A 14236-nucleotide genomic window follows, 5' to 3' on the forward strand; every position below is an offset into this window, starting at 1 on the left:
TGTAAGCGCATATGTATGCCTACAAATTACTACTATAATAACTTCTAAAAATGTCCCAATTAATCTGACTCCCAGTTACACCTCTGTTAAGGCAACAGTAAACCACAGATTTAAACAAACCCCTTGGCAAAGCACACTCTGGACAGTTGCAATCAAAATGAGTTTCTTTCAGAGTCCTTGTAGATAGCGGCTTGAGGTTTACAGGCTGGAGGCTTTAGATCTTAGAATCCCTCTTCTTTTACCAACAGCCTTCTCTTCCTTCAAACATATTTTCCTCTTTGAATGCAAATTCTTATTGTATCACTAGGTTTTTTGAACTTTTAACGATAAAACCCTTTCATAACACCAATTTTATTAATAAGCTTTGGAAAAAATAAACACGTTATTTGGCTTCTTCTGGCTAGGTGTAATATTTCACCCATTCTTTTGAATGGTTTATTTAAAAATGCAATTTTCCCCATTACACTTCACCTTCTAACTTCCCTATGTTTACATAATTAACATTTCAAACCTTCTTCTATACATCAAATAGATCAGCTGGCTTTGATCCAGTTAAGACACACACATACATAGATACAGACGCCAATAGAACTATATTTTAAAGTAACTTCCAATAGCATTATTGACATTATTATATCTTCTTGACCTGATCTGCTCTCAATTCACTCTGAAGTTTGTCATGGTTTACTCTTAAAGGAACCTGCATTTCTAACATTGTCATTTGTCTCAGCTGATGGAGTGTAGGCAATAAATTTCCAAGAAAGGTAGCGTTCATCTTGACCTCGACTTGGTCAGTCCCTTATGTGGGAAATTTCCTGCACTGTCAGGCAGGGATTGGTGAAGGATGCTCGTCTGGAAATATCAAATATTTAAATGAAGTCTGCCTCAATAGTGCCCTTTGGTTCACCTTGGTGAGCAAGTAAGTTCCGGAATTTCTGCCTGGAATCAACAATGAGTGGCACCTTTGAAATTGATGTTGGTACTGATAATGGTTTTAAATGTGGCAATTTTGTGGTGGGGAAATACTTTGACTGAATGTACAGGAGGGACACTTTGAAGCTTACATGTTTGCCTTGTGCTCAGTCCTTGCAGCCACCTCGCCTTATCAGTCTGCAGAGCCTACAGAGGAGCAATCCAAATGTGCCACCTCCCACCACCCAGCAGATGCGCATGCCTCCCAACACGATCAGGATGACTGTCCCCCAGCAACACAGTGGGCCACAGCACCACATGGCGACTAGCCCCCTGATGAGACAGGTAAGACAGGACAGCCAAGAGAAGGAGCCTCGAAAGAGCTGTGAGGTCGGGCTAAGGGAGACGCTGGAGGTGGTGCTCTCGTATCCGCAATCTTTTTGTTGCTGTTGGAGATTTTTGGATGCCTTGCCAGGGAGTTTCAATCTATTCTACATGGCCATTGTTTGACTAGGTAGCTCGGAGTGTTCATATAACCCAAGGTAGTTTGATGTTTCCCGCTCAGGGCTATGTTAGAGTTATGGTCATGTTGCAATACTAGTAATCCAGAGGTCTAAACTAATAACTCAGATACATGAGTTCATAACTCACCATGGCAGTTCAAGAATGAACTCAGTTTTAAAAATCTGCCCAAATAAACCTTGTTTACTCTTAACCACCCTCTGAAATACACTAGTAAGTCATTCAGTTGTATCAACCTGCTTTTGGAACACCTTCACCACAAGGACTGCCGTGGTTGAAGAAGCTAGTTTCTCAGGGCAGCTAGAGATGAGCAATAAATTATGGCCATGCCAGTAACACCCACGTTCCTGAGTAAATCCCAAGTCTTGCTTCCACCTGTTATGGACAAAAATCAATCATTGCCCTGACACAGTCTTGCCATTGACCGAGTGTTACTCAGTCTCTGCCTGTGACCGAGTGTTACTCAGTCTCTGCCTGTGACCGAGTGTTACTCAGTCTCTGCCTGTGACCGAGTGTTACTCAGTCTCTGCCTGTGACCGAGTGTTACTCAGTCTCTGCCTGTGACCGAGTGTTACTCAGTCTCTGCCTGTGACCGAGTGTTACTCAGTCTCTGCCTGTGACCGAGTGTTACTCAGTCTCTGCCTGTGACCGAGTGTTACTCAGTCTCTGCCTGTGACCGAGTGTTACTCAGTCTCTGCCTGTGACCGAGTGTTACTCAGTCTCTGCCTGTGACCGAGTGTTACTCAGTCTCTGCCTGTGACCGAGTGTTACTCAGTCTCTGCCTGTGACCGAGTGTTACTCAGTCTCTGCCTGTGACCGAGTGTTACTCAGTCTCTGCCTGTGACCGAGTGTTACTCAGTCTCTGCCTGTGACCGAGTGTTACTCAGTCTCTGCCTGTGACCGAGTGTTACTCAGTCTCTGCCTGTGACCGAGTGTTACTCAGTCTCTGCCTGTGACCGAGTGTTACGCAGTCTCTGCCTGTGACCGAGTGTTACTCAGTCTCTGCCTGTGACCGAGTGTTACTCAGTCTCTGCCTGTGACCGAGTGTTACGCAGTCTCTGCCTGTGACCGAGTGTTACGCAGTCTCTGCCTGTGACCGAGTGTTACGCAGTCTCTGCCTGTGACCGAGTGTTACGCAGTCTCTGCCTGTGACCGAGTGTTACGCAGTCTCTGCCTGTGACCGAGTGTTACGCAGTCTCTGCCTGTGACCGAGTGTTACGCAGTCTCTGCCTGTGACCGAGTGTTACTCAGTCTCTGCCTGTGACCTAATGTGGGTGAGGCAGTGGTGTTGGGGGAGGGTGGATCGGGGAAGAGGGGCTAGCGTTTACCACAGCAGAAATGGACACTTGAGGCACGTGCCCATGAGGTGACACAGGCCCAGCGTGTTGCACTGTTCCTGCCAATTTGCGGTCGGTGGCAGAGTTGCCCTCTGACAGGCTGGCAATGTGGATGATGTGGCATGTTTCCCTGCCCATTCCCCATATCCCTTGATTCCCTGAGACACCAAAAATCTCTACCAACCTTAAATGTATTCAGCACTGGAGCATCCACAACCCTCTGGGGTGGACGATTCCAAAGATTCACAACCCCTTTGAGTGAAGAATTTTCTCCTCATCTCAGCCCTAAATGATCAGGCTCTTATCCTGAGACTGTGCCCCCGTGTTTTAGATTCTCCGACCAGCAGAAACAATCTCTCAGCATCTACCCTGTCAAGCCCCTTCAGAATTTTGTAGGTTTCGGTGAGATCACCTCTCAATCTTCTAAACTCCAGAGAATATAAATCGAATTTACTCAGCCTCTCATCATAGGACAGCCCCCTCATCCCAGGGACCAGCTTAGAGAACTTTTGCTGCAACACCTCCGGTGCAAGTATATCCTTTCCTAAATGTGGAGGCCAAAACTGCCCACAGTATTCCAGATGTGGCCTCACCAAAGCCCTGTCCAACTGTAGCAAGACTTCTTTATGCTTGTACTGCAATCCCCTTGCAACCAATCCTTGGGATATTGGCACATTAATAGAAACGGTTTATCTTTATCTGAATCCTTCATGATTTTAGACACCTCTATCAAATCTCCCCCTCTTAGTCTTCTCTCTGTCTTAAGGAGAGGAATTAGGTTGTGATAAATAGAAAGGGAAGTTCATGCTTGACCCAGCAGATTGAATTACTTGAAGAAGTAGCAATGTGCAGATGAGCGGATGTAATGTGCATGGACATTTAAAAGGCCTTCGATAGAAAGTTGTATAGTGGAATCATGACTGAGTTTAGAAACGTGCCTGAAAGAGGTAGCAGAATGGATCGCCAGCTGGTTACATAATAGAGAACAAGGAGTGGGAGTTCAAAGTTACTCAGACTCAGACAGTTATTTACTCAGCCTGGCTGAAGGTGGGAAGTGGTGTTCACAGGAATGAGTGCTGGGGCCACTGGTCATTATTTAAATAATGATTTATACTCCAGAATCGGAAGTATAGGTTGTCGCGATTTGCAGCTGACACCAGATTGAAGATTGTAGTTAAATTTGAGGAAGGTTGCAACAATGTGCAAGACAACAGTAACAAACTTGCGGAAGAGGCATATAAATGGTAAATGAATTTTAGCATTGGCAAGTGAGGCATTATATTTTGGTAGGAAGAATAGGGAGGTCCTTTATGAATAAGAGTCTAAATAGAGTAGAGGCATAAAGGAATCTTGGTGCATAGATTCACAAATAATTAAAAACAGCAATGGGGGTTAACAGTCATTAAAATGTACAAATACTGTGGTTCATTTGTAGAGACATAGGAACAGGAGTAGTCCATTTAGCCCTTTGAGCATGTTCCACACTTCAATAAGGTCATGGCTGATCTGTGACCGAACTCCATATACCTGTCTTTGCCCTTTAATACCTTTTGGTTAACATAAATCTATCAATCTCACCTTTGAAATGAACAGTTGGCTTAGCATCAACTATTGGATAAGGTGCGACCGCCAGCTAACTATATAGCCAGCAATGTGAAAACAGTATCTAGGCTTGGTCTTGGACACCTGGGGGAGAATCTTCAGCTCGGTGAGCGGGGTTTGGGGCCCACTTGCTGAGGCATAAAATGATGCAGGATGACATTGGGCGTGCGTCCCGGCTCGGCTGTGCGCCTGTTGAACTGTCAAAGGCCTATTAAGGCCATTTAACTAACAATTAAAATAATTAACGGAGCTGTCCGTCTAACCTTAAGGTCCCAACTCAGGGATCCCCCCCACCCTCATAGGGAGCGGCAAGCACTTCTGGGTGCATGTTGCACTGGGCGGGCCTTAATTTGCCCGCCTACATAAAATAGCGGGGGCTCCGATTGGGTCCGCGCCTGCCCCCCACACAACTGCCCCAACGGGGGGAAGATTCTACCCTTGGTTCAAATTCTACCCTTGGTTCCAAATGGAACCAATGTTCAGGAGAATGATTCAGTCAATGTCAACAGTGGGTGTAGTGTATTGAAAATTGCATGGTGCATTTTGTCCACTTAAGGCTACCACACACACACGTGTGTGCAGAGGGAGAATAAAGGAATCCATGTTTTCACAGTACATGCAGCAGGCCTGTTTCTTACTGAATCTTCCCAAGAGCTTCACAGGGTGAACTCTGCATCACTGGGATTATGTGTCATTACATCGATTGACTTTGTGAGACTCTCATTCAGTTTCAAAAAGTTTATGTAACACTTCAACACATCTCTTGGAAATTCCTCAAGACTCTGAATGCGACTTGTTACTTTTTGAAATGATTTTTGTTCGGGAGCTAAATGTTTTGCCCACAGCGAGGTCCCAGAAACAGCAATGAGATGATTGACAAGTTTATTAGCTCTTGGAGCTGCTGTTGGAGAGAGAAGAATGTCCAAGACAGCACGGAGGCGGCGTTGGGGGTGGGGGGGGGGGGTGGGGGGGGGGGGGGGATGAGGGCAGAGTTCTTTGTTCTCTTTGGTATCGTGCCATGCGATGGTTCACAAGAAGCAGTAGCACAGGGAGGCATGGCCTTAACAGTACTGCACTCCCTCAGTACTGCACACAAGTGTCAACCTGGATTAGATGCTCATGTCCCTGGTGTGGGATTTGAACCTGCAATAATCTGATCAGTTAATTTCAAACTAAACTGAGCTAACACTGATTTTTTTATTATGAGGTTGTTCCATTAAGATCAGACCCTGGTCAGAGTGTACATATAACAGTGAATTTACTCAGCTCTGTTAGCTCAGACAGGGAAAGAAGACTTTGGGATCATCAGTGTGTTTCACCTGGTTCTGTGTGGCGGGTTACTGCAGTCCATTGAGAATAGAGGCTAAAAGTTCAAGAATTGGGAAGGTCATTTGGTAGTACAGAACTTGAGTATTGCTGAAAAAAGAGACATGTCTAAGCTATTTGTCTTGCACTCATCAGGACTCGCAAGAATACCAATATAAGGGGAAAACAACAATTTATACTGTATGTGAAGAGAGTGCTGATTGGTTGGCAAGTGGCATTGCCATGGACAATGCACCACTGATGATGACTGGCAGTTAACTAGCAAGCATGTTTGAAATTTAAACCAGGCAGCTTGACCCTGATTCCTCAGGGCAATGCCTTGACCAATCGGGGTCAAGCTGCCTGGTTTAAATTTCAAACAATGCTTGGCAGTTAACTGCCAGTCATCACCAGTGGTGCACTCTCCATGGCAACGTTACTTGCCAACCAATCAGCACTCTCCTCACATACAGTATAAATTGCTATTTTCCCCTAATATTGGTATTCTTGCGACTGTCCTGATGAGTGCAAGACAAATAGCTTAGACATGTCTCTTTTTTCAGCAATAATCTGGAAGGTGATGGGGTATCAACTGAGATGATCAGAGTTGAGTTGAAATCGACTTGAATCATCATAAAACGGTTAAAGAGTCCACAAAGGATTTAACAGCTGGGGAAGGATCATAATTCCCTTCAAGGCAACTAGCAAGCCATATGGACAGTGGAATTTATATTGGCTGAGGGAAAATACATTTGGGTGTGCTTTACAATTGTGTGCTCCCAGTGTTGGCCTTTGTGCATCAAGAGTGAGCACCTTCCTACGCTGAAGCATCTCACCCTCATGTTTAAACCCTTCCTTGGCCTTGCCCCTCCCTACCCCTCTAGCTGTATAATCCTCTGAGAACTCATCCTTTCTCCGATGTGCTACCATTTGGGCAAAATGTTGGAAAAACTCAGCAGGCCAGGCAGCATCTGTGGAGAGAGAAACAGAGCTCTGAGGATGAGTCATATGGACTCAAAATGTTAACTCTGTTTCTCCCTGCACAGGTGCTGCCAGACTTGCTGAGTTTTTCCAGCATTTTCTGTTTTTATTTCAGATCTCCAGCATCTGCAGTATTTTATCTTTATGCTACCATTTAGACCTTGACGTGTTGAAGGATGAGAACATCAGGGAGGCATTCGCTCTCAAAGTAAAAAAAAAAGTATAAATATCTCAGGATTGAGGAGTCGGAACAAGCTGAGGTCTCGGAATAGAAAGCAAATGGGAAAACGTGAAAGTGAGTATACAACATGCTGCAAAGGAAATATAACCAAATCAGAAAAGAGAAAGAGACAAGGAGTAGATGACAGATGAGATGCCAGCAATGGTGATAGAAAGAGAGGGAAAAAAAAGAAACTCACCTGATTGATGAAATTGAGAAAAAAATTAAGAATGAGTGTGGAAAGGCTAAAGAGAAATGGTAATAATGAGATGGTATAATGAGATGTGGGATGAAGTAGTGGAGCTGGAAAGAAATCACGAAATGAGAATTATGCACCAGAAGGCGAAATTATTGACAGATGGAAAGAAAGGGATAACAGCGGATAGTGGGGGCATAAAAGACAAAGCTGCTCAAATATTGTTTGAAAGGGACACAGTAGCAAAAAGATGGGCAGAATATAAAAGTGAATTGTATGACGATCCAAATCAAGGGATTCGAAGCAACTGATGTACCAAACATTATGATATCAGAGATGAAGAATGCTCTGAAATTGATGAGTACAGGAAAAGCTCCAGGCACAGATGAAGTAACAACACAACATCTAAAAGCCTCAAGAAACAGAATTAGAAGTGCTACCAGACATTTGTGATCAAATATATACCAAAGGATACATCCCAAGTGAATTGGGACATTTATTATTCGTTGTTACCTAAGAAACCTAAAGCAATCGAATGCAATCATTTTCGAACTTTAAGCTTGATGAGTCATCTCATTAAAGCGATCTTGAAAGTCATAATAGAAAGAAATCATAACATATTTGAAGCAGAAATTGATCAAATATAGTCTGGATTTAGAGCTAAGGTAGGAACAAGAGAGGGAATATTTAACCTAAGAACAAACTTCAGTAAATACCTAGAAATAAACAAGAACGTTTACACATGCTTCATAGACTATGAAACAGTGTTCAATCATGTTTATCACCAAAAATTAAGAGATGTGCTGCTGAAATGTGACATTGACAGTAAAGATCTGAGATTTATCCAGGGACCAAATACTGAGCATCAGGCTAGAAGATGGAAAATTGGATATGTTTCAAGTGAAGAAAGGAACATGACAAGGCTGTGCACAGTTGTCGAAATTATTCAATCTGAACAAATTAGATGTAATTACAGGGTTAAAAATTGGAGTCAAGAATGTAACAAACTTGCAGTATGCTGATGACACAGCGCGACTTGCAGAACCAAAAGAGGCCCTCTAGAATAACATAGATGAAGTAAAATCTAGAAGTTTAGAGCATGAACACCAAAAAGATAAAAACAATGGTAGTGAGAAGGAATACATTAGGGGAAACTAGAGTGAAGATTGGAGTGGATGGCGTCACATTGGAACAAGTAGATAAGTTTGTCTATAAAGGACAGATGATAACTGAAGATGGCAGATGTGATGCAGAATTTAGAAGAAAGATAGTGATAGCCAGAAGTAATTTTGTGAAGATGAAGGATGGGTTAACAACAAGAAAACTCAAGCTTGTAACAAAGAAAAGTATCAGAAGATGTTACATTCTATCCACTTTCCTGTATGCCCCAGAAAGCTGGACAATGAGTAAAGACCTGGGAAGAAAATAGAGGCCTTTGAAATGTGGATGGATGCTAAGACGAAAGTTTAAAATTCCATATACAGACCATAAGATAAGTGAAGAGGTATTTGAAATTGCAAAAGCCAAAAGAACTCTTAAAAAGTGACATCTGGAAAGAAAGAAACATCTGTATTTTGACCATTTGATCGGAGCGGAAAAGCTCTTCCAGATGGCAAAGTGGAGGGCAACAGAAAGAGGGGTCAACCTGGGGGTAGCTGGAGCAGTTGCAGATGCGCTACAGTGGATGTGTGAGGATGCACAAGCCAGATGAGCATGACATACCATGACAGTAGATTTCCTAGTTGGAGCAGTGTCTTCCCCACTTTCTTCATCATTCCACCGGCAGCTGTGCCTTCAGAGGCTTAGGCCCTAAATGCTGGAATTGCCTCTCTAACCTTGTGGCCTCTCTGTTTCCCTCTCATAAGATGCTCTTACGATTATAGCCAAACATTTGCCGCCTAATAGCTCCTTTCATGCCACGGTGTCAATTTTTGCCTGGTTATCCAATCCTGGGAAGTGGTTTGAGTATGTTAAAGGCACTATATAAATGCAAGGTATTTTTGTTGTATTGGGAAAACGGGTACAATAGTTAATGGAACCTGCTGCATCTTATACAGGTTCTCTAAGCACATTTTTACAGTCGATTTTGATTTAGAATTGCATTGAAACCTGTCATCTGTCTCAATATTGTCTTCAGCTGCATGAATGAGCTAAAATATTGTGCACAGATGGAGGAATCAAAAAGATGAGAGATAGACATATGTTTAAATGAAGCAGGGCCGGAGGAATCTTTTAACAGGGCATGTATCAAAGAAACATAGCAAAAGACCTTGTCTGTACCTTTTAATGTGATTGGCTGTCAGAAGGGGAGGAGGTTACTTTCTAATTTCCTCAATTTTGGGAGCAGCCATTAAAGGACAATTAAAAAGGTGTTTTTATAATGTCACTATCTAGTGGTTCCTGCTAAAGTCACAGCATCATCCTGATTCACCTGATCTGACTTGGGAAGGTCCTGGAGAGACAGTCTCAGGCTGGTTTGAGTTTAGCATTGTCCTCAAAAACCTAGTGAGACTTCTTAAACCTATCTCGGCTTCATTTTAAATGTTTAGAAGGTGCAAATGATTCTATGATTCTAAATGCTGCCTACACAGTCTCTTAAATAACCAAGGTTTAACTGCAGAAAGTGATGTGTGTGACTACACAGGAACACACATACATGCACGCACATCGAGAGATATAGCCAGACAGAGGGACACGCAGACACACACCTTTCACCTGATTAAGTGAACTCCAGCAAGAGCAAGATTTTGAGAGTGAGTTCTCTCTCTCCCCCTCATCGAATCTATGATTTTAAAGTGCTTGGGTTGCTTCGAAGAGAGATTCCCCTCCTGGACCATATTTTGTTCAGTGTGCGTTCAGTTCCATTTTTCCTGTTAGTAGGTGAGAACTTGCACTTATCAGGTGAATGAATGTCTCAAAACGCTTCCTGAATGATGGAATATTTTGGATTTGCAAGGACTGTTAGTAAACAGACCAACGTGGCAGCCATTTTATGCACAGCAGCATCCCACAAATGAGATGGATGGGCCATGGTTGACAAGTTGGATGAGAAGGATGTTGTCAGGAGAAGTAGCCTTCTTCCCATAGCACCACTGGATCGTTAGAATCCACATGAACCAATAGGACTGGCAGGTAGGGCCTCGGTGTAACATTTCATCGACAGAGGGCACCCCTGACAATGCAGCACACCCTCTGTGTTTCACTGGAGTGTGTCGAGGTGGCAAGTTTAAGGTATGACCCGGAGGCAAAACTGTGAATTAGTAACATGAGGCCATCACTGTACATTTTACTGTTGCCTTTTCTGCCCCCATTTTCCTCAGCACTACAATCCTGGAAACTCGAGACCTTTCCCAGTAGCCAGCACTACAACCCCCTCTTATCCTTCCAAGCTCTTTGTGACTGCAAGTGATGGATTTGCCTCCAAAAACCTGATTCCAATGACTGAGCTGCTCCCATCCGTTACCAACCCTGAGCATCTCTCCTGTCTTCCTGATATTCCTCAAATTCAGGTAAAAACGAACACAAAGGGGCAGGTTGGAGCCAACCCTTTGCCAAGGTGCAGTTTGGAGGCTGTGAGGGGTGGGGGAGGGGGCAGGGGGGTGCGGTGGGGGTAAGTGTGGGTGTTGAATGAATTTAAAGCAAAACTTTAATGTTTGTTATGTTGCTGAACGTTCAGCAGTACCTCACCCGAAGGGACACCGTTCCTGTTTAACTTTAAGTGCGCCAGGTGAATCCACCACAAATACAGAAGAAGCTTTTTATGCCCACCCCTGGTTTTAGACCAGATAACCAGCAACTCGACATGTTAACCTTGACACATGCTACAGCGCTGCAGTGTGCTGCGTTGTCAGAGGTAATGACTTCAGGTGAGACATTAAACTCAGTCTGCCTGTCGCACCGGTTCAGCTAGGTGTTACTGTGGGAAGGAAAGAAGGGTGTTTAGTTGGCACCCTGAACAACATTCCTCTCACCACATAATTAACTGTGACCTATCTCATGGTTTTAGGATATTGCTGTATGGTAAATGGCTGCTGCTTCAATCTGCATAACATTTGCAACGTAGTGGTAGTAACAATAGCAAGAAGCAGAATCACAGAATTGTTATAGTGCTGAAGAAGGCCATTTGGCCCATAGTGTCTGCACTGTCTCTTTGAATGAACAATTCACCATGTGCCATTCTCCTGGTTTCTCCCTGTAACCCTGCACATTGTTTCTTTTCAAATAATCATCTAATTTCCTTTTGAATGCCTCAATTGAACCTGTCTCCACCACACTCTCAGTGCATTCCAGACTCACTGTGTGACAAAGAGTTTTGCTTCTTTTGTTAGTTACTTTAAATCTGTGCCCTCTTATTCTTGATCCTTTCGTGAACGGGAACAGTTTCTCTCTATGTACTCCGTTCATAGTTTTGAACACCTCTATCAAATCTCTTCTCAGCCTTCCTTTCTCCAAGGAAAAGAGTCAAAACTTCTTCAATTTATCTTCATAACTCAAGTTCCTCATCCCTGGAATCATTCTTCTGTACTGTCCATGCCTTCACATCCTTCCTAAAAATGCTACACCCAGAACTCTACGCAATACTTCAGCTCAGGTCTAACTAGTGTCTTATACAAAGTCAACATAACCTCCTTGCTCTATGCCCCTGTTAATAAAGCCTAAGATGCTGTATGCTTTATTAACTGAGCTCTCAACTTGTCCTTCCACCTACAATGATTTATGCACATATACACTCAGGTCCTGCTGCTCCTGTACCCACTTTAGAGTACTGCCCTTTATTTTATATTCTTCCTACCAAAATGTACCACCTCCCATTTCTCTGCATTGACCTTCATCTGCCACCCATCTGCCCATCCCAACAACTTGTCTATTTCCTTTTGAAGTTCAACACTGTCCTCGTCGCAGTTTACAATGCTTCCAAGTTTTGTATTGTCCGCAAATTTTGAAATTGCTGGCCGTACACCAAGGTCTAGATCATTAATATCAATCAGGAAAAGCAAGGGTCCCAATACCGACTCCTGAAGAACTCCACTATAAATCTTCTTGCAGCCCAAAAAAAATCCAAAAATCATTACTCCTTGTTTCCTGACATTGAGCCAATTCTGTGTCCATGTTGTTACTGTCCCTTTTATTCCCATTAGCTGTAACTTTGCTCACAAATCTGTTTTGCAGAACTGTGTCAAATATCTTTTGGAGGCCATCAACTGCACTGCCCTCCTCAACCTTCTCTGTTACCACTTCAGAAAAATATTTAAACATGATTTTCTGTTAAGAAATGCTGGCTCTCCTTAATTGACCCACATTTGGCCATGTGACTTTTAATTCTGTCCCGAATTATAGTTTCTAGACGTTTCCTGTCCATAGAAGTTAAACTGACTGGACAGCACGATGTACAACACATTTCTTTCCTGGTTCTCTACAGCCTGCTGTCAGAAAGGGAGGGGTTCTGGAAGCAGCAGTCAAGTGATGATCCAGGACCATTTTAACACAACTGCTGCTGGAAAATCGGAACTGTTTAATAGGTGTAGAATCTGCTTGTCTGGAAGCGGTGGGGGGGGCTGTCCTGACTTGGAATCATGTGGTGCTTCAGAAACAGTTAGTGCTTCAAGAGCAACAGCTTGCATTTTTATAGCGCCTTTAATATGGTGAAGCATCCCACGTGACCTGTTCACAGGCCAGTTATCAAACGGAATTTGTGCCACATAAGGAGATATTAGGACAAGTGAACAAAAGCTTGGTCAAAGAAGTAGGTTTTAAGGAATGTCATAGAAAAAGAGAGAGAGGTGGAGAGATTTAGGGAGATGTAGGGATTTGTCTGCATTCCCGTGTAACCTTAGTCATCACACACACAAAAATAATCCAATTTAAAGATTTAGAGGGTGCAAATGCTCCTGCCTGCTCTCCCTAAATAACCATTTTGTAACTGCAGGGTGTGGTGTGCATGACCACCCACTCACATATGTGTCCCCACGTCTCTCTGCCTAGAAGGGCAACAATAATTCTACGCAGCCACTGTAACCAGGTACTGACCGACTGGAAACCGTTATTGCAGCCACCAGTCTTCAGAGACCTGCAGCCAATGAGAGATTTGGGGGGAGGGGAAGAGAACATTCAATCAGTTCTAAGTGTTGGGTTCCTCCAGCCCCAGCTCCCTGGGCAGTGTGGGTGATGTCACTGGGCCCGAGGTGGGAAATTATATCCTGAAGTCCAGGGCGGGCAGGAACATTTGCACCCCCTAAATCTTAAAATTGGATTATTTTTACGTGTGTGATGACTACGGTTACACAGGAATGCAGGCAAATGTGGGATTCCCTCCCTAAATCTCTCCAGCTCTCTATCCCTTTTTCTGTGATGTGCTGAATGGAGACTGAAGTGAGGTAGAAGGTTTCCTTTACTTTGCATCTATAGCAGCAGAGAAATCGCTCTATCCCTGGGACAGAGCTGTGCCAGCATTCAGTCCCAACAATAGAGAGCTTCCTCTGCTAAAGGAGGCTGAGGATAAACATCTGCAATCCACAAAAGCCATTTTTCTTCTCTTGCTCACCTCTGTGCCTCATAGCGTAAACAGACTTAGAGCATTGAAGGCTGTCCACAGTCTATATTTTGAGTGTTTATGGTTTCAAGGTGTGGTTTGTATTTCTTACACTTATTGACACACTCAAATAACTTGCAGTGTTTTTGGGGATCTCTGTTTGTACAGGTTCATTACATACTTTCACATACGTGTCGAAAGGCTGGGGAAGTTTTCCAAGTTTGCTACTGAGTATTAAATGAAGGGCACGTTTCTGTTTCTAAGTAGGGCTGGCTCATTACAGAATTGAGACTGAGCAGGTCTCCTGAGCAATCCTGAGGAAATCCAAATTTCCAACTCCTGTCCCAAGTGTTTGGGCGCCTGCACCTGAAAACTCTAAAGAAGCCAAATCCCCATCACCGAACCGAGAAAGGAGAATATTGAAGCAAAGCGAAACTAGGCTTACATTTGTATAATACAAAAACAGAATTACCTGGAAAAACTCAGCAGGTCTGGCAGCATCAGCGGAGAAGAAAAGAGTTGACGTTTCGAGTCCTCATGACCCTTCGACAGAACTTGAGTTCGAGTCCAAGAAAGAGTTGAAATATAAGCTGGTTTAAGGTGTGTGTGTGGGGGGCGGAGAGATAGAGAGA

At 43.6% G+C, this 14236-nt stretch overlaps 1 protein-coding gene across 2 annotated transcripts in view; it reads left to right on the forward strand.

The window, feature by feature from the left end:
* LOC121293133 (E3 ubiquitin-protein ligase TRIM33-like) overlaps positions 1 to 14236 on the forward strand; it is a 127539-nt gene that overhangs the window by 90641 nt on the left and 22662 nt on the right. The window contains exons 10-11 of one of the 2 annotated variants that reach the window (XM_041215857.1): positions 1084 to 1257; positions 10396 to 10584. In XM_041215857.1, the coding sequence (XP_041071791.1) occupies positions 1084 to 1257; positions 10396 to 10584 (363 nt within the window). The remainder of the gene's footprint in view (positions 1 to 1083; positions 1258 to 10395; positions 10585 to 14236) is intronic. The other variant, XM_041215858.1, reaches the window with a different exon arrangement.

This window comes from Carcharodon carcharias, chromosome 21 (assembly GCF_017639515.1).
Source record: "Carcharodon carcharias isolate sCarCar2 chromosome 21, sCarCar2.pri, whole genome shotgun sequence".
NCBI classification, from domain to species: domain Eukaryota; kingdom Metazoa; phylum Chordata; class Chondrichthyes; order Lamniformes; family Lamnidae; genus Carcharodon; species Carcharodon carcharias.